Source organism: Thunnus albacares, chromosome 8, assembly GCF_914725855.1.
Source record: "Thunnus albacares chromosome 8, fThuAlb1.1, whole genome shotgun sequence".
Lineage (NCBI taxonomy): Eukaryota > Metazoa > Chordata > Actinopteri > Scombriformes > Scombridae > Thunnus > Thunnus albacares.
The window spans coordinates 14,797,198-14,821,449 of NC_058113.1; the positions used below are offsets into that span (position 1 = coordinate 14,797,198).

The window sequence follows — 24,252 nt, forward strand, 5'->3', positions numbered from 1 at the left end:
AAACTCGCTCCATCACTTTTAAAAGCAAACACAAGACCTTCCTTTTCAGTCGAGCATTTTCTTAAATGAACACACCATATTTGTACAATATGTATATTTGTATGTGTGTACACAAACTATTTGTGATGTCACAAATCATGCTTGTAGGCCCACCACTTAAAATCTGACTTTCAATGAGCTCAAATAAACTTTCCACTTTCAGCAGATGAATGTAAAAACTTCTAGTGTCAAACTCTCAGTGGTGGAATGAGTATTCAGATTCTTTACTTAAGTAAAAGTATCAATACAGCAATGTAAAATACTCCATTACAAGTAAAAGTCCTGCATGAAAAATCCTACTTAAGTAAAAGAACATAAGTATCATCAGCAAAATGTAATTAAAGCACTGAAGTAAAAATATTCATTTTGTCCTTGTAACTAATATATTATTATATATGACATCATTTGATTACCAATACTGAAGCATCAGTGTTAGAGCAGCATGTTACTGTTGTAGCTGCTGGAGGTGGAGCTAATTTGAACTACTTTATGTACAGTTAGCTAGTTTAGTCCAGTGGTTCCAAACCTAGGGGTCGGGCCCCTCCAAAGGGTCACCAGATAAATCTGAGGGGTCGTGAAATGATTAATGGGAGAGGAAAGAAGAAATAACAAAGTTCTGATACACAAATCCGTTTTCAGTTTTTGGACTTTTTCTCTAATCTTTGATTTTTGGTGAAATGTTGGATCATTTGAACATTTATTGAAATTAAACCATGTGATAAGTTTAGAGGGAAAAATCACTATTTGGTGGAGCTGTTAACAACTCATAGACATCTGAAATGTGACCCCAACTACACACTGCTTTTTGTAAGACGTCAAAAAACAAAAAGGTTGGAAACCACTGGTTTCATCCTTAACAATGTGTTGTATTTTAAAAACTTGTTATATTATCCATTGTATTAAGTATAAGTAAATTTTAATTGTGTAGCACTTATCATAGATATTAGTCACAAAGTGCTTTACAAGGCATAATACAACATACAAAAAAGAAAGAGATCATAGTAGATTAAGTGAACCCACCCCAAGACACATGATTAAAAAGTGCTAAACTAAAACACACAACATGCAATGAAAAAACACAATACACAATAAAAAACATAAAATGCTGGCCTGGTGAATACCGGTTACACAAATACCTGCCTAAACAGATGTGTCTTTAGCTGCTTTTTAAAAGAATCCACTGAATCAGCAGACTGTAAAGGTGCTGGCAGAGCAAAGCTCGATCACCATGGGTCTTAAGGCTTGTGCGGAGGACAGACAGCAAATTTAGCATATTTGACCTGAGGGAGTGAGCTGATTAGTAAGGGTGTAGTAGAGCCACATATGTAGGAGCCTGACCGTGCAATGCTCTGTAAATGAGAATGAGAATTTTAAACTGGATCCTACACGCAACAGGGAGCCAGTGAAGAGATGTAAATATAGAATAGAAAGTAGAATATTTCCCTCTGAAATGTAGTGGAGTAGAAGTATAAAGTTGCAAATGGAAATACTCAAGTAAAGTACAAGTACCTCAAAAATGTACTTAAATACAATACTTGTCTCCACCACTGCAAACTCTGCATATACATCATTCTGCACAGTGAAGCTCTAACATTCAACTGAATTAACAAGAAGAAAAATAAATTTTTGAGTGGAGGAGGACTTTGACTATTAGATTTTTTGTTACATTTTTAGCTGCACATTTTCAGATATAATTATTTTATTCTGAATAAAATCGGACCGGAAGTGTGTTTCTGTTTTAGCGGAAGAGAGTTGCGTGATGCGTTCACTGCGCACAGTGGGAGGAGGGTTGCGTTCAAGTCAGAGAAGGTATTAGCGAGAATCCTGTCAACAAACTCACATAGAGTGCGATTTATCACGTTTGTTAAATGGACATCTCTTGACAGGAGCCTTTCTAGCTCAAGGAAAGCGGTGAGATTTCATTCGTAGTCGTAAACTGTAATTAAACGGTTGCAAATGTTGACGTTTACATGAAGTGGACGTTTTGTTTAGCTAGCAAGGTAACGCAAATACGCTAACGCCAGCTACTTGATTAACGACAGCTCTCTTAAAGGCCTGATGCATTGCTGGCGAACGATTCCAGCAGACTAACAGCTCCTTAATGTTTAAATAATTGTTATTGTTTAGCAGAAAACTCGATTTAAATACTGTCAGAGCTGCATTAGCTAACATTAGCTACCGCTAGTTAGCTAATAAACTCGTCTTGTTTGTGTTCGTTGACGGGAGCTTCACTGTCTTGGCTCTAGACTGAGTTAAGTCTGCACACCAGCTAACATGCTTCTGTCTCAGCTGATTTTAAACAAATTATAACGAGTGAATCTCTCAAATGCCAGCTGACCACCTTGCTCTTTAACTGACATTAAACCGACGTAAAACCACTGTCTTGAGTGAACTGTCCATCCTGTATTATTAACTCTTTTCTTCATGTCTGCAACTTTACAGCTGATTTTCAAGAAATACAGAGTAAATGTCATCTGAACCCTGACCGCTGGATCCTCTTGCCCAGATCCTAATTCATGTTTTGTGGTGAGGCCATGACTACTGTCAACATCACCCGAGATATCCTGCACAGGCAGATCAGAGTGAGTAAACAGAAACCACAACATCCGATGAGCTGAATACACTGGTGAGGAGACAAGGTGCCTCTCATACATAGAAATTACAGGCTTAATTTCATTGCAATGATCTGGCATAGTTGCTGGGCTCTTATTCAGAGTTAGTACAGGTGCGTGAAACACAAAATACAAATCGCTTAAGTTATCAACGACTTGAAAACCACCTCTGAAGGGGTGTTTGGGGATGAGATGATGGAGGCTTTGATTCATGCCTGTAGGACAAGAGAGCATCAGGCTTCCAAAGGTCCTACCATGTGACTGACCCCTTCATCAAGAGACTTGGACTGGAGGCTGAGCTACAGGTCAGTGACTGACAAAGTGTGTGTATGCCTGTGTGCATGCAGAGAGAGACTGAGACGATACTTCTGCACATTATATCTTCTTCTGACAGTTTATACTGTATGTTTCAACAGGGCCACACTGGCTGTGTGAACTGTTTGGAATGGAATGAATGCGGAGAGTAAGTCTTCAAAACCTAAAATTTTTACCTTATGTACAATTATAGTGTCTTTCTATGTCTTACTTTTGTGGATATTATACATACTTTAATGCAGGAAAAGGTCTTTTACTCTTTGTATGTCCTGTTTTTGTCCTGGTGATTTTTTTTATTTTTTTTTAAATTTCAGTCTACTGGCCTCGGGCTCAGATGATCAACATGCCATCGTCTGGGATCCATTCAGACACAAGAAGCTTACTACTATGCACACAGGTCATGCAGCAAACATATTCTCTGTAAAGGTAAGTAGGGCTGGAAGAGGGAAGTAGTGAACGGCAGGTGGCTGAAATCATTTACAGTGTTTTAACATAACAGCTTGGCAGGGTAACTTGAGTGGAAAGAGTGAAAACAAGGTCCCCAAAATTGTTAACATTGCAGGAAAGGTGATTGGCAAGTCACAAAAGCAATTTTGCATTATATTTGACTTTGCTGTACAATAGAAGGCTAAAAATATAACTGCTGACACTTCATACAGGCATTGAACACAGAATGTCTCTTTCAGGGAACATTTGTTATTTTATAAGATCTGCTGTCTGGTGTTTATATAACCTACCTGCTGCTAACTGCCCAATCTGCATCACTCTATGTTGTATATTTTGTATCTTTTTAATGGTGCATTGTGCCATACATAGTGTATGTATTTTGCTGTACTTTGGGAGAAATCAAAGACAAATTTCCACTGAGGTGGACAATAAAGTCAGTCAATCAATCAAGTCCCTGTTGACATACAAACAATAATCCAATTATGACGTGAAAAAGGCAGAGATGTGAATAAGGTTCAACCCACATAACAATAGTTGTCCTAATTGTGTTGATCGACTGTTGCTTGCTAATCTAAATTGGACTCGTTATTATTATTTCAATGCATTTTGCAACACAAACAGCTATTCAAATTCAGGGCGACGGTATGCAAAACATGCTCTGTTCATGTGACTCTTTGCTGTGTCTCAACCGTTCTTTAGATATTACAAAGTGCTTTTTATGTTACAAGTTCACTTCCTGTACATTAGGTGGCGCTGTTGACCATTTATTGAGTGGCTTGTCATTTGGTGAAAAAGCATCTTTGTACACGTTTTTATCAGTTAACAGACAAAATCACCATGTGATCATAGCACTGTTTCATGACAGAATACTTGATAAAGAGGTCAAATTATGGCAGGAAAATGTTGAAGTTCGTCCTATAAGAACTGGTGTAAACATCTTAGCAGTGTCGTATCCTGTGGGTATTGCCAATAATTTGATTAATATATCTTTGAAAACAGCAGTTAATCACAAGATGACCCATCAATCACTCTGGTGTGTTTGTTTCTCTGCACAGTTCCTCCCGCACTCCGGGGACAGAATTTTGATAACAGGTGCGGCTGACACAAAGGTCCATGTGCATGACCTGACAGCGAAGGAAACCATCCATATGTTTTCTGATCATACCAACAGAGTCAAACGCATCGCCACAGCGCCCATGTGGCCCAACACCTTCTGGAGCGCTGCAGAGGACGGCATCATTAGGTTAGAACCCAGGAATCATTTATGTAACTTTATGTTTCACAGTCTGTCTGATTTTGATATTTTCAGTTAATATGCTCACTTTCCTCTCGCGTTTACAGACAATATGACTTAAGGGAGAACAGCAAACGCTCTGAGGTGCTGATCGACCTGACAGAGTTCTGTGGTCAGCTGGTCGAGGCCAAGTGTCTCGCTGTCAATCCACGGGACAACAACTATCTGGCAGTTGGGGCCAATGGTCCTTTTGTACGCCTCTATGATATTCGGATGATTCACAACTACAGGTTGGTTATGGCTGCCTGTTTCCATATGAAAATTTAATTCGATGCTCGCAAATATTCAACAACCAATCAAATGTAACATATTCTCCATTCCAGGGATTGACGTACACTTTCACAACTTGGGGTTTAAACATGTTTTTCCTTCCTTGTACAGGAAATCTATGATTCAGAGCACATCAGCCGCTGTGCACACTTTCTGTGAAATGCAGAAGCCCATCCCAGATGGAGCTGGCCAGTATTATGTTGCAGGTGCATAACGGATGAATTTTTTTCTATCAGATTAATTTAATTGGCACATTTGTATTCAAATTATGTAGTAAAGACATCAGGAAAAGTGCAGTTGGCAATAAAATCTGTCCCTCTGTTTGTATGCTGCAGGGCACCTGCCAGTGAAACTCCCAGACTACAATAACCGCCTGAGGGTCCTGGTGGCCACCTATGTCACCTTCAGTCCAGATGGCACTGAGCTACTCGTCAACATGGGTGGAGAACAGGTAACGCTTCTCTGAACAAACATGGAACAATGAGAGGAGTTCTTAAGATTTCAGGTTCAGTGTTGAAATGTTTGCTCTGTGTGTTCATCTTCATGGTCCTGTAGGTGTACCTGTTCGACTTGACATTTAAACAGAGGCCATATACCTTCTTGCTTCCAAAAAAGTGCCAGTCATCAACAGGTAGGTCTGTGGCATGTATTCTAAGGAAAGCTCTTAAATGGCCTCAGTGAGGTACATAAAGTATGTCATCTATAGATGTAATGACAATTTTTGAAACTTTGGCATTCCAGGAGATGTGCAGAATGGAAAGACAACCAATGGCGTCTCCAATGGAATTCACTTACCAACCAGCCACATTCGGTTTGCTGAAAGCAAGATGCGATCAAGGTAACTGTCTTTTCACCAACAGTCTGCGATTCCTCTTACACACAGATTGACTTTGTAAAGGTTTATAAAGTTGCACACACTAAAATATCTGCTCTCTTTGTTGCAGTTCCACTGAGCTCCCTCCTAACTTGGAGAAGATAAAGCAACAAGCTAACGATGCATTTGCACGGCAGCAGTGGACACAGGCCATCCAACTGTACAGTTTAGGCATTCATCAGGCCAGCTGTAACGCCATGCTGTACGGGAACCGGGCTGCAGCTTACATGAAACGCAAGTGGTAAGCCTTATTGTATCATAAAGTTGTGACAGTGCAGAGATGATTCATTTTCTTCTCCTGAAGGCTATGAAAGCAGTTATCAAGTGTTTATGCTTGTATCTATGATTCACAGGGATGGAGACCATTATGATGCCCTCAGGGACTGTCTGAAGGCTCTGACTCTAAACCCCGGACATCTGAAAGCTCATTTCAGGCTGGCACGGTGTCTGTTTGAGCTCAAATATGTGTCTGAAGCTCTGGAGTGTCTGGATGATTTCAAAGGAAAGTTTCCAGAGCAGGCGCACAGTAGCGCCTGTGATGCCTTGGATAAAGATATCAAGGCTGCTCTCTTCTCCAAGACAGAATCAGGTGGGAAAGAGTGAAACAGTTTTATATTTTTTTTTAAAACAAGTATGTACACAGTTGGATCTTGAAATAAACTTGAACACCACATCGCCACCATCCTTTTTTGTAACTCTGGGATACTTACACAGTTTGTATACACAGTTAGGAGAGTAAAATGGAGCTTTTCATACTCAGTAAAATGTTTTTTTCAGGTTTAGAACATAAGTGAGGTGTTCATAAGTGATTTGTTTATTTAGTTTGGCTTTTCAAGAGTAACAGACTCTCTGTTTATTTGTAAATACCTATGAGTGACTTCCTGACTATAATTATGATTTCTTTCCTCCCTAGCAGAAGATAAGAAGGCCAACAGCTCCATTCGGTTCCATTCGTTCAGTCGGAAGGAATCCATCCCTGAAGATGAGCTGGTGCTGCGAGAACGTAGCTTTGACTACAAGCACAGATACTGTGGTCACTGCAACACCACCACCGATATCAAAGAGGCCAACTTCTTTGGGAGGTCAGTAGATCTGACGCCCGGTCTACTGATGCTTCACTAGGGGGCAGCCACGACACAGAGAGCAACTGATCTACACTGGAGATAGTGGAGCAAAAAACTGCAGTGAAAAGGAGCTTTCATTCATAAATGTAGTCAGTGGCAGATGTGTAGTACCAATTTAAAAGGTCATTATTAACAAAAAAATATAGGACTTTCCTCAATTCAATGGGATGTTGGTATTCAAACAGCAACAGTTTGTTTTGTTATTCAAACACTGTTATTTTTAGTAGCAGACAGATAATAGAACACTTCTATTAAACTGCCAAGTCTGATATTATTTATTCATGACATTTGAATATTTCAGTTTTTCCAACATGATTCATTTGTTGAATAAGAAATGCTTTGTGATGTGGAATTGAATGATTACTCAGTCATTTAAAATGTGTATCGGCTCACACAGGCCACAGAAAATCATGTGAGACACAAATCAAACTGGTCCAACCTCTAAACAGCAGCATTAGGTCCTTTGTACTGTCAACAAAGGAAAATATATGTAGAAAAAGATATTACTCATTTTATTCCATCCTCATCTGGCCTCCCACTGCTCTACTTGTTGCATTTAAAAAGGCAATCTGAGTGTCAGCAGGAGCCAGTCGATACTACAGAAGTAATAATGTGGCTGAATTTAGGGGAAATATCCAGTTAAGAAAGGTGTGACTAACTCAAACCACTGAAATGTGATACAGTACAGACAATGTAACAGAACTCATGAATTACAAACTTGTTAACCTTCATCAGTTACTGCTCACACCAGAACTGGGAAAGCCCCATTTACACAGAACGTTGAACTGATCAAGCGTTCTGTGAAAGAAGTACAATGTAAAACGGTTACACAACTAAGTAATTCTGAGTAAATACAACATGTTCCAGGTTCATACCATGTCAGGCAGGTCTGAATGGTTTTCTTGTCTCCACAGCAAAGGCCAGTACATAGTCAGCGGCTCAGACGACGGCTCTTTCTTTATCTGGGAAAAGGAGACGACCAATCTGGTGAGGATCCTGCAGGGAGATGAGTCTATAGTCAACTGCCTGCAGCCCCACCCCAGCTACTGCTTCCTGGCTACGAGCGGCATTGACCCTGTGGTCCGATTATGGAACCCCAGACCGGAGGTAAACAACTGATGTTTGTCTGTGTGGTTTGGTATATAAAACTTTAGGATTTTTAAAATGTCATTGATTCTGTTTTCTTAAGGGAACAGGATAATGTTTGTTTACAGTAACTACAGTGTATAATAGCTATGATGAATTTCCAAGCTCTGTTTTAGGGGGCGATGGCGTCATTTTCAGTATTGTCATTAATTTTTTCTGTGAGTCGAGGAGGATCCACCTGCATTTTCGTCTTTCTTACTTCTACACATTTATTTATTGTGTGAACTATCAGCTGTTCTTTATCATTATGTGGATGATTTACACAGTAGGTGCAGACAGGGGCGTCATGCAGTGAGTTTTTTTGAGTGGGCACAGTTTCACAATGCATATGTTAATGTTCACACCAAATCAAGTTGTTACCAGTAATTATCTGCTTTAGGTTCTATGTTTATGATCAAACTGCCCCCGTATCAGTAACTGTAATTAAATGACACTCATTATTGATGTTATATTGCATTTAATAACAATATTGAACAAGATAATGTTAGTGAAAAGGCTCTAAACCAGGGCTAATGTTAGCTGGTTAGCTAGCTGGCACTGTTGATTATATAACATAAAGTAAAGAAAGCTCACAAACATGAAGCTCTTGTTTTTACTTTTATTATTTAGCTTCTGACTCTTTGTAAAAAAAATGTTTTAGGACGCATTACAGTGCTGTACATTTGTTTTGACAAAACCAATAATTTCGCTGCTAATAATAGCAAACGACAACAAGCTAACGCTAATGTTAATTACTTGTAGGTTATAGTTAAAACCACTGATGCTAAAGTCACTTTAAATGGTGAAATTCTGGAGCTTTAAAGAAATTTACAAATTAATTCAAGTCATACTGTTTTATGGTGTGAGCTGAGATTATTTATACCTCACACTGCGGTTCACACGACTGCAATTTGCAACATTTTTACACAACTAAATACAAATAAAAACATACCCAAAAGCAACTTTTGTTTATATACTTTATCATCAAGGCTAATTAAAAACTCTTAATGTGAAAATAGAATTTAACAACTTTTAAAGTTGTCAAATCTTAATTATTTGAGAAGGCACGATGCTTCTGGTTGCAGATGGCTTCCTACCTAACTGCTCATCATTAATCAGTTAATTAGCGTAGACAGCATTGGTTTAGTTATGTCATTTGAATGGTCTTTTCAGTTTTTCTGACATATTTACCTGTGACTGATGACCACCTGATATATACTTGCAAAATAAGTTGTGGTCATGCGATATTTCCTCATTTTACAAGTCGATGAGGAACACCGGAGTGCACCATTAAGTAATGTGATGGTTGTGATGACAGAAATATAAACCAAACATACCACCACTGCTGAATCTGTATCACTCTGCTGCCATTCTCTGTTTTCTGACAGACGGAGAACGAGAACGGACGCGTGGTAGAGGACATGGAGGGTGCTGCTCAGGCCAACCAGCGACGTATGAACGCTGATCCACTGGAAGTAATGCTGCTCAACATGGGCTATCGCATCACAGGCTTGCGTGGCGTCGGACCGGACGGGTCAGATGACGAGGACAGCTCAGAAGGACAAGTACAGTGTCGACCAAGCTAAACAAGCTGTGAGCCATTCTGTAGAATGGATGTAGGAAGCAAAGCACTCTCCCAGCTCCAGTTTGAATCTTAATTCCCCCCCCTATCTGACAGAAACATTGAGTGAATGTCATGTCACATCTCTGCACTATGCATTGCCCTCCCCTGTCCTAAGAGAAGACAGGTGGAGACCACTTTCGGGGAGAGGAATTCATTAGGGTGAAGAAGACACCCATCTCGCCCCTTCAAAGCACCGACAACACCTCAGCCTCTCCCTCCACCCTCTGGTGGCAGGGGGACACCTTTTGAGGAGAGCACCTTCCACGTCACTCCCCAGTTTCTCACGAAGAAGAAGAAGGAGGAGTTTGGCACTTATCCCTCCTCAGGTTTATGTTGGAGAGACACACAAACACGTAGAAGGAGAGGCGGCCGGGTGACCTATTTTCAGGTCAGTGTGGCCACACAGTCGCAGCGTCCTCCATGGAGGATCAGATCTGATCACAAAACCAAGAAGACGGTGCTTTGTTGCATCTCCTGTCTGCTCTACAGCTGGAGCTAAGAGTCACAGTGCCCGCTCATCTCAGAAAGGCCGCACACCCAAGTCATTGATTCTGAGTTAGACTCGATCCTCTTTTCTGTTGGAGTTTTGGTCACAGGAAGCCTAGAATGAATTGTCACTCTCCAACTTGTGAAAGTGCTGCTCCAGTGAAATGTGTTTATAAGCTTTTAGTTTATAAATGTGTGAAAAAAAACTTGTGTTTTCTTCTGCCAAAGGTTGTCATCTATGATTTCAATGGCCAAGGATTAATGTTTGTTTTCTATGTTTCATTGAAACATAATTTTGGCATCATATACTCCTTTAAGTTTAGAGGGAGGTTTTACTACAATAGATCGTTGATGAGATCAACATGGTATCGACAAGTAAATATTTGTCTAATTCAGATCTTTTGTTTTAAACGAAGTCCCCTTGATTGCAAATTCAATTTGGCGTGAAATGTCAGTGTGAAACTTTTGTTGGGTTTGAGTGGGACACAGATGCTAATTTGTGGTATATAACAACTGGGCGCTAAGTATTTGGTGGCGATAGGGTTCCTGCCTACTAGCTGCGTGGCTCTAGCACTAGTCCTCTGCTACGGTCAGGTGTTCAGTCCTGCTTGCATGAGGCTTCTCTGACCATAGTTGTGGGCAAAAAGGACACAGAGCCATCCCATTCGTTGCTCAGAGAACTGCTCGTTTGCCCCCGAAAAGGGTAAATGTTGAAGAATAACAACATGCGACACTAGGCTTCCATGTGTTTTACTTAGTTCATTAATTTGAGATATTCTGTTTTTCTTTAAGGAATCCTGTAATAACCTTTGTTGCAAACAACGTAAAGAATAAAATTATTGAACACCTCCTTGTCTGAATTATTTTGCTTTTGTTCCATCATTTCTTTTTCATTATAATGAATTATTTGTCCTTTCAGTGTTACAGATACATTAGTGCTGTGGCTGCAATACTAACTAGGTTGACAAGATTTACTGTAGGTGAGTCTACGATATGAACTCTGTGGTTTCCTGCTCATTCATCAGTGTCTGCTCTATTGTCTGCTTTTGCTGACTATTAGGTAACAAATGTTTGCACAGTAGGTGAGTAGTTAGAAGAGCATCTCCTACCCCAGATAATGCACAATAAAGAGGTGACCTAGCTTTAGGAGTAGTGGAGATTACAATGGTGAAGCTCACTGCCGAGTGTGGGTGTCAAATTAAGGTCAAATGTCAGGCTAGCATGGCTGCTGGGATGAGGGTGGCACAAATACGGCATTTTCAGGTGTTTATGTTTAATATATATCTATTAAAATATATATCTTTGTTGATAATGTATGTTGAGCTACTATAGCACTTTTACTGTAATATGAGAGACGTTTTTGTACATTTCCTTGTTTTTAATACATGTGCTGTAACAATGGCTTGGTTTTGCCCCTTTAAAGAAGCTCAGACAGTGCAGCAGCTAAAAAGAAAAGGTTAAAAAAATAAATACAGTAGAAGCTTAAAAAAAACTTATTTGAAACTGCAGCACTCATTAAATGTCGGTAAAAACAATACACCGTAGTTGTGAACGGTGCTGCGTTCACTGACCGACTGCTGATGAATTTTAATCCGCGGAGGAGACGCCTGCGCGCTTCCGCTTCCCCCGCCGCCAGTGCGTCACTGTCACTCCAGGCAGTGATGGCGGAGGCGGACGATACCGACATGATGATGAACTACAACGCGGATTTCTTGAAAAGCGACAGAAAAAACAGCCGCTACCCGTTCTGCGTTGTCTGGACACCCATTCCTATTTTATCGTAAGAAGCTGCTAACTCATTGTTTCCAGCTCTTTTCTAGCTTAAACGTGGCCGCGTTGCCGCTCAGGCGGCAGCATCTTGTTGTTTTGCAACGTCAAATGTATTAAAGCAGATTTAATATATCCCGCTGAGGGGGATTTTATGCTCGCTTTTGCCTGTTGTAAATGGCTGCCTATAATTTACTGAATGCAATGTGTTCTGCTGCACAGTGAAATGAATATATATGTTTGCATCCTGCAGGTGGGTGCTCCCCTTCATTGGTCACATGGGTATATGCACCTCTTCTGGAGTCATAAGAGATTTTGCAGGATCATACTTTGTCTCGGTGAGTAACTCATCGTTCAGTTTATCTCAATTTATTCATCTCAGTTTACATGCCATTCTTCTCCTCATGGCTCAAGAGAGTCCAGAGATAGAAATGAAAATGATAAAGATGGCATGGTGACGTGTAGAGTGCAGCAGCTGAATTGATTATAATATATTCAATCAGTAATCCTCCGAATCTTTAGTTTATGGCATGTATTTTGTGTTTTTAAGGTACCAATTATACACTCACTCAGCAAATTGTTGTACACAGCATAATTTCACTTGTATAATTCATTAAATATCTTTATTTTTTCCCAGGAGGACAACATGGGCTTTGGTAGACCAACAAAGTAAGATACTTGATCAAAATGCAGAACTATTATGATGCTGTTTTGACACCAGATCGGCCACTTAATGAAATGGTTACATATTGCAGGTACTGGAAGCTTGACGTGGACAAAGTCTGTGGCCACGGTGCTGCTACATGGGACAAAGCAGTGCTTGATGCATCTGAGGAATACAAATGCAGGCCAGTAAGACAATATTTTGGTCTTTTAACACACATATTTATACATCATTACACATATAATGACAGCTTTCTCTGTTTTGTTGAAGCACAATCTGTGCTTCGATAACTGCCATTCCCACGTTGCCATGGCCCTCAACCTCATGCGCTACGACAACAGCACGTCGTGGAACATGATGAACTTGTGTTTACTGTCTCTCATTCATGGGAAACATGTGAGGTAAGCATTTAAAACTCACTCTGACATTTGTAAATGAGGAACAAAGCACATATAGAATCAGAGTCTTGCATCTCTTCCAGGTTAGCATCATGTTCACTCTCCTTTACTCATTTTGCTTTAGAGGTTTTCTTTCATCTGTCTCTCTGAAGAGCCCACAAGCACAGCACTGTGATCATCTTTTCTGACTATAAGTTAAATGTGTATGTACCGCTATACTGGGCAGTAATTACGTTACATTTCAGTCATTTTGCGGATGTTTTTGGGGTTGAGTGTCCAGGTCGAGGACACTTGGAAAGGTGGACAGGAGCAGTCTGGCACTGAACCACCAACTCTGATGGTTTACCTGCTTTACCATCTGAGTTACAGCTGTCTTCAGGCACACTATCAAAACCTCATGCTTCAATGCAAAAGTGTCTATCTGGTTTTGTTTGTGCTGTTTGTTACATCAGTTAGTCAGCAAAATCAACATCATCGATTTTATTTTATATAACTGAATCACAAATCTGTCTCAGAGTTTTTTTAGTACAACATACAAAACCCTTTATCCTGAAACCTCCAGTTTGGATAAGGAAAAAAACTCTTCAAAACAAACATTTAACAGGGAAAAAAGTAGAGCTGCAACAATTAGTTGATTAATTAATTAATCGATTTAGCCGCCAACTACATTCATTATTGATTTATTGTCCTTTTTTAAGAAAAAATACAAAAATTCTCTCGTTCCAGCTTTTTAAATGTGAATATTTTCTGGATTCTTAGTCTTCTATGACAGTAAACTGAATATCTTTAGGTTATGGACTGTTGGTTAAGACAAAAAAAGGCATTTGAGGTTGCATCTTGGGTTTTGGGAATCGACATTTTCCGACATTTTATGGATCAAATGACTAATTGATAAATCGAGAAAATAATAAACAGATTAATCAATAATGAAAATAATTGTTATTTGCGGCCCTAGAAAAAAGCGAGAAACCACACAAAGAGGAGGGATTCCTCTGCCATACTGGACAAACCTGCAATAGGTAGCAGTAGTAGAATTACAAGTTAGGAGAACTAAAGTATGATTTACTAACAAAACTGGACCAAACACATATGAATGAATCATCTTCATCACAAACATGTACACAGCCTGTTAAATTGCTCTGCCACTGGATGCTTTCGTAAGCATTAAGAGACATATGGCTCAGAGAACCCCCCTCATTATTCTCCGCTGACCCACATAGAGAAAGCTGGCGTCACAGCATGTGCTGCCCCTGCACACACACACCCACGGCACAGGAGTCCTTTAAACAGAAGGGGAGTCGTGTAATTCATCACTGACAGATGCCACTGGAGGTCATCTCTCCGCTGGGGCTCCCTGCGCTAGGTGGGTGGAAAGGACAGTAGGACGCGGGACTATAGGGAAGGAGAAAAGAGATTGGATCATGTGATACTTCAACACACCTTGCATGTCCTTGACTGTCCAAAATATACAGGAAATTGTGTTTCACCCTCTCTGCCACACACATACAGACACACTCACAATATCCAGGTGATGATGATGACTCTAACACACATTTACCCTCTTTGTATCCTTCAGCTGGGCAGCGTTCCTCAAAACCTGGCTACCCTTCTTCATGCTCTGCGGAGTCCTCGGCACGTTCATCCTAACATTCAATCTGCAATAATGGAGCAGGAAGTGCATCGGGATCACTCATAGACTGTGGTTATACTATTTATTTATTTATATTTTGACATTTCTTTGACATGAATGATGTGTTTTGATGGGACACTTGTTTGTACACAAAAGAACCAAATGAAGGACTTCATTGTCTGTAGTGATCTCTAGTGATGTAGTAGTGTCTCTGAGGGCAAAGTCAAACTGTTGGTGGGTAGTTTTGAGATCAATAATCAACTTATAAAGTTTTGTGGGTTATTTTTCCTAACAAAGTATTTATCATTTAGAAACGTGTTTAAACGATTTAAAATGCATCTTCCAAGATTAACCTCGTTTTCCACAAAGTCTTTTTGTTTTTGTCATTATGAGGATTATAAAGGGCGATGCTTTTTTCCAGATTGCCATGCGGTTAAGTTCCACATGTATTTTTCATGAACAGCAGTGATGAATGTGTTTCCAGACCGGCTAATGTACATTTCAGTGATGAAGCGCCGCAAAATGGATCACGAAATCTTAATGCTGAAGGTATTCATCAATTATTTGTGAGAGATATGAACCGCTACCAAAGACAGAATGATGTAGGAGCCACATGTGAGCAGTAGTGGTATTATCCTGTAGAAACATCCTCCTCCCCTCAGTCTACTTTCCTCTGGTACATAAAGACAAACGTGTGAAGTGTTTTTTTGTTTTTGTTTTTTTTTTTACATGTGGTTATTATTTATATTTCTCCAGATAGAATTTGAATGCTTTCAAACTGTGCATCCGCATGCTGGAATGTCATTATACAATAACTATATATACAACGAGCAATACTACATTACATTACTATTACAATACATTTGTATTTGATTTGATTGTTTTTTAATGCTGTGTACCTAATGAGTGTTTTTTATTATGGTTTATCTATAATATCAGTTTAATATTTTTGTTTTTGTAACTTCATTTTGGATGTGCTGTATACAAAGCTGGCAGACTGTGGTGTAGGTCACAGGCTGCAGATTCCCTGATCGTCCTCTGTACCTTTAAGGGAACAACGTACCTTTTTCATCCAGTAGATTCTGCGTGATATGAACTCCCATCAATTTGCGGGAACCTTTTTTCCCAGAGTGGAGCAGATGAGGAGGGACTGAGCGCTCTACTCTGCAGTATTTGATTAGTTTGTGAGAACAAAAGCTGAATTTGACTCATTAATTTACATTGAAACAAGGTTTTCTCTGCTGTAATTCATACTCTTGTGTGTTGAGATTTATTTATTTTTTGTTGCTGTTAATTGGCTATAATTTAAAGATGTGTATTTCTGCAGTCCGCAGTGTGTTTTTGGGAGTACTCCTTTACGCACCATACCAGTGCTTGGAGTGTCCCTTTGGCTGTAAGTGTTTTGCTGTCACTCGTACAGTGAAATGTGTCTCTAAGGATCTGCTCACGGTACCACAACTTATTCCAGGATATGCAAAGACTTTCATCATCACAGGGAATAATATACACCAGATTGGACCCGATTCATTTACAGAGCTGGAGAATGTTACCAACATCATTTTAAGCAATAATAGGTGAGAATGTCAGTGTTTGTTTTTTTGTTTCATTCATGTATATGAAGCCATATTTGGACAATATGACAACCTTCAGTGATGTGTATCTAATAAATAAATAATGTCTATTTCTGTGGATGTGTTTTTTTTGTTTGTTTACTTGTATAGTGCAGTGACATGTATGAGTTGTATCCAAACATGAGAATAGTAATAATGTGTAAGGATGAATCTAACTATAGTAGTTGTCTTCACAGGATTACAGAGATGGCGTCTCACAGCTTTTCTGCCCTCATTAACCTGCGCCTCCTGGACCTCAGTGGCAACCAGCTGGCCCTCATCCATCCAGAGGCTCTCAGTATACCTGGCAGTCCCCTGCAGGAGCTCAACCTTAGCCGCTCGCTGTTCAACTTCACCGCCCTGACGGACCTCACTACGGTGCTGCGCTGGGGCGGCCTCCAAAGGCTCCTCCGCCTTGACCTCTCTGGGAACCACCTCGCCCTGCTGCCCCCGGGGATGTTCTCCCACCTTCCCAATCTGCAGCAGCTCTTCCTCGCTAACAACTCTCTGATGGCTGTCTACGCTGGAACTTTCTCTGGCATGAACCATCTGGAGGTGCTGGACCTGACCCGCAACGCCTTCAGGACATTCAGGGATGATGCTCTGCAGGAACTGGAGAAGCTCAGGAACATCCGAATCCTTCTTGGTAACAACCCTTACACCTGTTCCTGTGAGAGCCGTAATTTTGTGGCCTGGTTGAACGAATCGAGGGCTCAAGTAGATGCAGATGCCGTGAGGTGTGCTTCCCCGAGAGGGTTAACTGACACCCGGCTGCGAGGGCTCGGGGTTCAGGCCATTGGATGTGTTGATCCAGTCCAAGCAGAGGTGACTGACCTCACCCTCCAGACATCCTATGTCTTCTTAGGGCTGGTGCTGGGGTTTGTGGGCATGCTCTTCCTCTTTGTGCTCTACCTGAATCGCAAAGGTATGAAGGAGTGGATTATTGAAATGAGAAATGCATGTCGGGATGTTATGGAGGGATATCACTACCGATACGAGATTGACTCAGACCCTCGGCTGGGGTACATCTCAGCAAATAACGCCGGCAACAGGGCACAGGGGCATTTACAATTAGCTCTGTTACAGCAGCAGCCAAATGACACCTGTATGGTTCCTACAGACACACAGGTCAGCCAGGTGACGACCTCACCACCTGTTGACTTATGAGCTCTCACCGAAGCTCGAATAATTTGAGGAAATGTGAAAAAGATGCAGATGTGAGTAGTTTATGCCAGTAGGTTTACATTTTATTTGATGTTTTTGAGCTTCTTGTACATACTGCAGGTATGAATTTCACCTTAAAGTGCCTTTGTGTTTTTAAGGCACTGGAGCATTGTGTCTGTACAATGACCTCAATATTGTGTGTTGATATCAGACATTTTTAAAGAATATAGTACATATAGTTATATAGGGAACATCTGAATTTTTGTCAAATGTGATTTCCTGCTTTTTTAATTTTTAGTATCATGTCTCTAAATATCTTGACAGTGCAGAAGACTGGTAGAAAGATAAATGACAGTTTGCTCAATGGCATGGAAAATGTGTACTGACCTGAGAAACTGTATGTAACTGTAAGGTTATGTAAGATTCGTGAATTTAATTAATAATATAGCTTTATTGTTACATGTAGAGTCCATATTGTGATCAGTATTATCATATGTAAAGGTATAGTTAGATATTAAAGCTACTTTCAGATATAAAACCTGTATTCACATTCGTTATAAATAAACTTTTTATGTATTTAACTTTCTCATGCATCCGTTTTATTGTGTGAAACCATGTTGCATAGGCTCTTTTTTTTTTTTTTTTTTTTTTTTTTAAATTTCACCTGTTTCAACTTAAACTGAGAGAGTGATTAAGTGCATGTGAACACAGCGGGGAAAAAATAGGGCAAAATGAAAGATATTGTTTGGAAATAGACCTGCTGGCTCTGCAGCGGTGCACCTCTGTGCGCCTGTCAGACCTGCCTTGTATATCTGTGTTTACAGCAATTGTGTGTGTGTGTGTGTGTGTGTGTGTGTGTGTGTGTGTACATGAATAACATCCATTTGCAGACAAGTGTGCATTTCCCAATGAATCAGTTGTTTTATGTTTTTCATATGTTTTACAGCTATTTTATCTCTTTCTTTTTTCCTCTCCTATCACAAGTATTTCTTTGTTTATATATATTTTTCTTTTACCCCCCCTTCTCCTCCTTTTTCCTTCTTCTGTGCATTCATATCCGCCTCGCGTGACGTCACGGCTCACCTGTGGGTGGGTGTAGGATCTGGGATTAGCTGTAGCCGCAGGTAATAGCCAAACATTAGAAGACTCTCGGCAACACAAGACTTTGAATTTCACCAAAAGGAGACGACACGGATGAGTTCAGTTGTATTTTTCGGCAGAGGAGGCAGTGCACTTTAAAGTTTGCAGACTTTGTTTTGTTTCGTGGAAGTAAAATCACCTGGAAATCTGTGGGCGGTCGAAAAAACCTCCTTTCTTTCTCTGTTTGAAAGCGCTAACAGCGGAGGAAAGTTTTTTCCCTTGAGACTTCCGCGGTTTGCTCACAGATCAAGTTATCTGGGATAAAAAGACAGACACAAGTGTTTCCTCTTATGCGGTAAGTCCACGTTTTATAAATTAACTTTAAAAACAGTTACGTGTTGACTGGGTTGGTCTGTTTTCCTGCACACATACTGTAAACCAAACAATCTATAATTGCGTGACGCAATGGCCCAAATTATTATCAGGCCAGCAATCGATGCACTCAGTTTTATTTACATTCTCGAGTTTAGGGGAGGTTACTTTACTGGAGGACAAGTGTTTACTACATAAGCCTGAAATGCTGCCTGTTTAATGTACCATGGTGCGTTTAATGCTTGCAGGCCTGTGTGGCAACAAGAGAGGAGGTTCACACCTGGTTATTATTTCTTAACATATGCCTCTCCCACACCAGGTCCCGGGCATTTTGAGCCATGCCTGGCCACAGCACAGGGGCTCCCCATGCGTCCCGCCACCACAATAACCACAGCTCCAGCTCCAGAGCAGACAAGTACAGACAAGCTCGGACTATATCCCGAGAAAGCACCACCAGCCAAGACTCCTACAGGGATCCTCACGGGGAACACCCGAAGGAGCACCACACTGGCCGCTCCCGGCACTCGGAGACCAAGTATGGTCACAGAGGGCACCCACGAAACGGCACTGGACGGGGCTCAGAGACTATAGGATTTATTCCGGGGTCAGCAGACAGCACGCCTACTAGCAGACATGCCTGTGGCTCTTGTGCCTCTATGGGCTGGAGTGGCTGTAAGGCCCTTATCTGCTGCGTACTGACCTGCGGGTTTTATGGCAGCCGAGAGCCCTGCCTGCCTGTTAACGAGAGCTCCACAGACCATCCCCCTAAAACAGGTAGCGAGGCCCACCCTCCTAATGGCATTGCTATGTCCAACCCTACCTGTGGCATCCATTTAGAGCCCAACAAGTCCAATAAAGTCACTAAGTTGCCCACAAGCGACAGCTTCCGCTACCAGGATGTGCGCATCGCAGGTCAGACGGTAAAGTATCCAGTGGCTGCAACCAAACGGCCCCGTACACACGGTAAGGGGGAAAGCCAGCGGCCAATCAGCAACACCAGCCTGTTATCCCGTGAGGACTATGACTTGGATGACCTGAGTGACACGGGCACAGATATTGACTCTCTCATCACCAAGAAGCTGCTTGAGCTTTACGCCTTGCACCAGATCGACCAGCTGGCCAAGTGCACCTCCGATTCCTCTTTCTCCCGCAAGACCAACGAGATCAGCGAGCTCATCTACAGCATCGCTCAGGACTACAACCTGGAGGAGCAGGAGGCCGAATGCAAGCTGGTGCACGGAGTCATCCGCATCAGCACCCGGAAGGGCAAGAGAAACAAGAGCCATCAGTCGACGGGGCAGCGTCCCAATGGGAGGAGCGACGGGACCCTCCCCGACAGCGGCAACGAGACCATGACCAACACCTTCATGAGCAGTGACTGTAAGATCTGACACTGTGCTGCATCATGCAACATTTTTTCAACCATTTTACATGAATAATTACCGCTGTATAAACATTCATAAGACACCACTTTATGACTCTTTCACCACCACCTGCAACATACCAAATATACCAATCATATGATCTGCCTTCTGTTAATGACTCATAGCTGAAGCTGAAGCTCTTTTGTTTGGCTCATAGTTTTAAGGCCTGATGCACCAGGCATTTTACAGGCAGTGTCCTAATAACAATTGGTTAATCTGAGGCAAGTCGATACAGGTACAGTGTCTGCTCAAACATTTTGCACAATAGACGGGATGACCAGATTACTCTAAAATGACTGTGTATTAATGTTCGTTCTGTTCATGTGGTCTTTTTTTTCTCTCTCCTGCCACAGTTCCAGAGGTGAAAGTTTCAGAGCAGACGCCATCAGATGAGCTGGCCAGGAAAATGAGACATTACAGCGGAAGAAGTGAGTTATATGTGGGAATTTTCCATAACTGGTGCAAAGACACGTTTGTGGCCCTCTTTTGGCCAACACATGAGTGAGGAATTATGAGTTGAATACGATCCAGAATCAATCAGCACCTGAGTGTATGATTAGTGGGTAGAAATATTTCACATCATAATAATTGTGTTCATTGTGCTGATAGACCAACAGTCGTTATTTGTCCTGGTCGCTGAGGATTAACTACCACACCGGTGCAACTCAGCCTCTGAGATCCATCGTACCTGCTGCAGCTGCAGGCGTTTTCTCACCTCCTCTCTGCCTTCCAGTAACATACCACTCTTTAGCAGTGAAAGCCCTGCATTCCTGCCTTTTCTCTGCATATCACAATCCCTTGCTCATTAGCTGCCTCCTCCCCTCCTCTGCCACCTTATACCCACCTATCAGTCCGCCTCATTCTCCCCTCAAGCTCAGCGGTCATGCAACACCACCTGCCAGAGCAGCGGATCAAGTCACATTAAATATATGCCACATAATGTCCCATGGTTTATTATGTAATTTTAGCGAGCGGCTTGGGTTACAGATGGATTACCACACAGCAGCCTCTGGTTTTTGTTGTTATTCTGCGAAGAGGTTGGTAAAAGGATGGGGTGTCCTGTTACATGCCTTTTTGAATGAGAGTACACCACATTGTGTTTCCACAACTTTCACACCGCGGCCTGGGAATGTATCAGCGTCCCGGGTTAAACTCAGCGGTTTTAAATGTCATGTTTTGTGCATGAAATCCAGAGTTTTTTTAAAACCTCAACTTTATTTGTATGCTTTTTTTTTTGTAATCAATGCATTAAACATGTCTCTTTCTCACTTGCAGTGTACTCCTCCAGCAACGCCACCGAAACAGACTCTTCAGGTGCTCCTCTGCTTCTCTGAAGGGCAACACGGGATCAAAAGTGCCTGCCTGTATACTGACAAGGGATGTAGCCAACTAGATGGACAGTTTTATCTTTCCGCTATCATTTATGCTGTTACTGAGTGGAATGCCTTTTACCATGGATTCTCCTTTTAGTGGTCCTGCTATTGTTTGCTATCAGGGTGTCATTTAACTTTACAGACCTTTATTTCTCCAGAAAATGACCCACTGAGGACGCTAAGTTTTGTAAAGACAATGCACGTTTTTATGTATTCTTATGCAGTGTTTAAGGTTGTTTCACACCATTGTGTTAGAAAAAGAAACATGACTACACTCCATTGAGGTTTTCAGGCCAGAGGATAGAAACTGATGGTAGAACATAACCGTCCTCATTTTTGTGTGATTGTTTATGCAAGCATGTTCTGTATGTGTGTGTGTGTGTGTGTTTCTGTGGGCTTATTGACTGCTATTTAGTCTCCTTAGAAGCATGTTGTGACCTGAAAATCATCATTCATCTGTATTGTTAAGCCATATTTTGATGTATATATTTTTACTTTCTGGGTTGTTAAACCGTTTGCGGCATTTGGCCACAGCTTTTTTTATTCAATGGTGACTCCTGTTTTCAATAAAATAAAAATCATCATGCCTGTTTCTGCTGTTCTGTGTGTGTTCAACAAGGAAATTTCTTCTTCTTTAAGTCATCTCAGAAAATGTGCTTCATGCTTGCAGAGTTTTCCTTACCAGCCAATTATTTGCTTTCTTATATCAACACTGCTACTGGTTTTTCCTCACAAGGTTTTCTGATGCTGTGTCTTTAGCCTACTTTTCCTCTTCTGTCTCGCTTTATTGTTGTCAAGCTCATCTCCCCGAGGTCACTGTGTTGTGGCAGGCAGGCTTTCTCAGCCCTCAGCAAAATAAGAAACTTGTTTGGCTGGTTCTGACAAAAAGGAAATAAAATCCTGGAGTCTGTGTTTGTCATTTATTGTAAAGAGTAGAAGCAGTGCAGAAAATCAGCCCGATTTCAGGAACTTGTCCTGAAGTTAACAAGTAATGTATATTTAAGATAAACCTCAGTCTTAAGGTAGTATGCTTTTAGATGAAAGGTTTATAGTTGCAGCTGCAGCAAGACTCACTCAGTGAGCTCTAAAAATGAATAATGAATGTGTTGAAATATGTTTTTTGACAGTTGGTTGACTGACATTTTCAGGTGTAGTCATACTGTAATTACAGTGGTATTTTGTGCTCAGGAAATGTATGTTTTGTTAGGAATATGGAGCATTTTCAACATTGAAGACTTGAGTAATTAAGTGTCAGCGTCTTGAAACAAGACAAAATAAACAGACATCTCCACCAGCATCAAGAATTCAAAAACAATCTATCACAATAATGTGATTTGTAATGAAAATAGGTGGAAAGATCTCACTGCTTGATATGATTTTTCACATGCTTGTAGAGAAAGAAACAATCACTATGTAACAAAGCCTGCATAATAGCAGTTTATCTGGATTCCTCTGTACCAAATGTCAAGCTTTTTGACTTTTGCTTTTGTGTTTGTGGTGCGTTGCAGTTGCCCTGCATTACCCCGTTCCCTCTGGCTCTCTGCCCCCATCAGCACATTCCTGTTTTACCTGAATGAGGTGTCATGTAAAGGCTCACTGTTTCACAACGAACATACCACAGGATAGGTTGAATCAAGAAGGGCTTGTTCTATATCAAATATAGTCCACAGATGAACAGAAATCTCAGATTTTTCAAGACACGTGATTTAAACATTTATTCAGCTTACTTTTTCATATTCAAATCCTTGTTTTTGTTAAGAGCTTTGATTTTCTGATGTATTTGTAACAAATATGTGTAACAAAAACTACATGACTCAGTTTAAGACCACTTTTTATGCTTCTGTCTCTCTAGAGTTTGTCCAAGTAAATATGTGACTTCCACTATTTTCCAAGAGAGGGAGACAAAACACCACAAGCAAAAAACCCCCCAAGGCTTCCATACTGTAATCAAGAAACATAATGGGGGGTTAACTGCTGATTTTCACTCTACCTTCATGTGACATTGTATAACCCTCACATTACTAGGAAGTCTAAGGCATGAACTTTTTAAATGTGTCAGTGAAGTAGCTGCTGATATCCAACACTGACAGTCAGTGTAAACACAAGCTGGTAAAACAAGAAACAGAACACAATGCATGAATCACACAGGCTTTCTCAATATGAGTTTGCAACACCAAATTCAACACCCTTGCTGCTGACTGGATTTTACTGTCAGAGTGTAGCAGGGACTGTATGTAATTATTAGGAAGGGAGACTTTATCAGGACGGTTATGTGTTTTTTCCTTTCGTTGGAGGAAGGATAGTCTAAAACGTTTCGGAGAGCATCCCTGATTTGTTTTTTTTTAAATTATTTAATTCTTCCCTCTTATTGTAAAAATAAATAAAAATAAAAATAAAAATAAAGGTATGTTATGCCATATGCAGAGGACTGCAATCCTGTCTCTGTATTGGGGTGTTATTTTCGCTCATTCATATACTGTAAATACAATTTATTTATTAGCTCTTTTCTCTTTTTCAAAAGTAGGGAGCGGATGGATTTAAAAAAAAAAAAAAGGTATAA

General features: G+C 40.8%; 4 protein-coding genes across 7 annotated transcripts; all 4 read left to right on the plus strand.

The window, feature by feature from the left end:
* The first annotated feature begins 1,799 nt into the window (after window positions 1–1,799).
* On the plus strand, window positions 1,800–11,059 carry wdtc1 (WD and tetratricopeptide repeats 1). Of its 4 annotated transcripts, none has more exons than XM_044359706.1 (16): window positions 1,800–1,950; window positions 2,482–2,621; window positions 2,873–2,956; window positions 3,068–3,114; window positions 3,281–3,392; window positions 4,469–4,656; window positions 4,755–4,937; window positions 5,089–5,183; window positions 5,313–5,428; window positions 5,533–5,608; window positions 5,719–5,815; window positions 5,922–6,092; window positions 6,205–6,440; window positions 6,765–6,933; window positions 7,890–8,082; window positions 9,489–11,059. In XM_044359706.1, exons 2-16 carry the CDS (start codon window positions 2,556–2,558, stop codon window positions 9,684–9,686), a joined length of 2,031 nt encoding a protein of 676 aa, XP_044215641.1. In that variant the 5' UTR covers window positions 1,800–1,950; window positions 2,482–2,555; the 3' UTR covers window positions 9,687–11,059. The 4 variants fall into 4 exon arrangements, with proteins under 4 accessions (XP_044215641.1, XP_044215644.1, XP_044215642.1 ...); XM_044359709.1 differs by having other exon boundaries at window positions 6,768–6,933; XM_044359707.1 differs by having other exon boundaries at window positions 1,822–1,848.
* Window positions 11,060–11,817: 758 nt separating this feature from the next.
* Window positions 11,818–16,350, plus strand: LOC122988155 (transmembrane protein 222-like). Its single transcript, XM_044360331.1, has 6 exons — window positions 11,818–11,990; window positions 12,231–12,315; window positions 12,615–12,646; window positions 12,733–12,829; window positions 12,912–13,042; window positions 14,616–16,350. Exons 1-6 carry the CDS (start codon window positions 11,872–11,874, stop codon window positions 14,701–14,703), a joined length of 552 nt encoding a protein of 183 aa, XP_044216266.1. The 5' UTR covers window positions 11,818–11,871; the 3' UTR covers window positions 14,704–16,350.
* Window positions 15,981–17,979, plus strand: LOC122988156 (trophoblast glycoprotein-like). Its single transcript, XM_044360332.1, has 2 exons — window positions 15,981–16,243; window positions 16,477–17,979. Exons 1-2 carry the CDS (start codon window positions 15,981–15,983, stop codon window positions 17,444–17,446), a joined length of 1,233 nt encoding a protein of 410 aa, XP_044216267.1. The 3' UTR covers window positions 17,447–17,979.
* Window positions 17,980–18,505: 526 nt separating this feature from the next.
* On the plus strand, window positions 18,506–22,284 carry kdf1a (keratinocyte differentiation factor 1a). The gene is made up of 4 exons (XM_044359164.1): window positions 18,506–18,878; window positions 19,215–20,275; window positions 20,673–20,747; window positions 21,595–22,284. Exons 2-4 carry the CDS (start codon window positions 19,234–19,236, stop codon window positions 21,651–21,653), a joined length of 1,176 nt encoding a protein of 391 aa, XP_044215099.1. The 5' UTR covers window positions 18,506–18,878; window positions 19,215–19,233; the 3' UTR covers window positions 21,654–22,284.
* Window positions 22,285–24,252: the final 1,968 nt, after the last annotated feature.

Bases quoted from the DNA above. Each gene is read 5' to 3' on its own strand.
- wdtc1 (XM_044359706.1), top strand. From the start codon at position 2,556: ATGTTTTGTGGTGAGGCCATGACTACTGTCAACATCACCCGAGATATC. The intron at 4,657-4,754 runs GTTAGAACCCAG...TCGCGTTTACAG, and splicing joins GCAGAGGACGGCATCATTAG to ACAATATGACTTAAGGGAGA. The intron at 5,609-5,718 runs GTAGGTCTGTGG...TTGGCATTCCAG, and splicing joins AAAGTGCCAGTCATCAACAG to GAGATGTGCAGAATGGAAAG.
- LOC122988155 (XM_044360331.1), top strand. From the start codon at position 11,872: ATGGCGGAGGCGGACGATACCGACATGATGATGAACTACAACGCGGAT. The intron at 11,991-12,230 runs GTAAGAAGCTGC...TGCATCCTGCAG, and splicing joins ACACCCATTCCTATTTTATC to GTGGGTGCTCCCCTTCATTG. The intron at 12,647-12,732 runs GTAAGATACTTG...TACATATTGCAG, and splicing joins GGCTTTGGTAGACCAACAAA to GTACTGGAAGCTTGACGTGG.
- LOC122988156 (XM_044360332.1), top strand. From the start codon at position 15,981: ATGTGTATTTCTGCAGTCCGCAGTGTGTTTTTGGGAGTACTCCTTTAC. The intron at 16,244-16,476 runs GTGAGAATGTCA...TTGTCTTCACAG, and splicing joins ATCATTTTAAGCAATAATAG to GATTACAGAGATGGCGTCTC.
- kdf1a (XM_044359164.1), top strand. From the start codon at position 19,234: ATGCCTGGCCACAGCACAGGGGCTCCCCATGCGTCCCGCCACCACAAT. The intron at 20,276-20,672 runs GTAAGATCTGAC...CTCCTGCCACAG, and splicing joins CACCTTCATGAGCAGTGACT to TTCCAGAGGTGAAAGTTTCA. The intron at 20,748-21,594 runs GTGAGTTATATG...TCTCACTTGCAG, and splicing joins GAGACATTACAGCGGAAGAA to TGTACTCCTCCAGCAACGCC.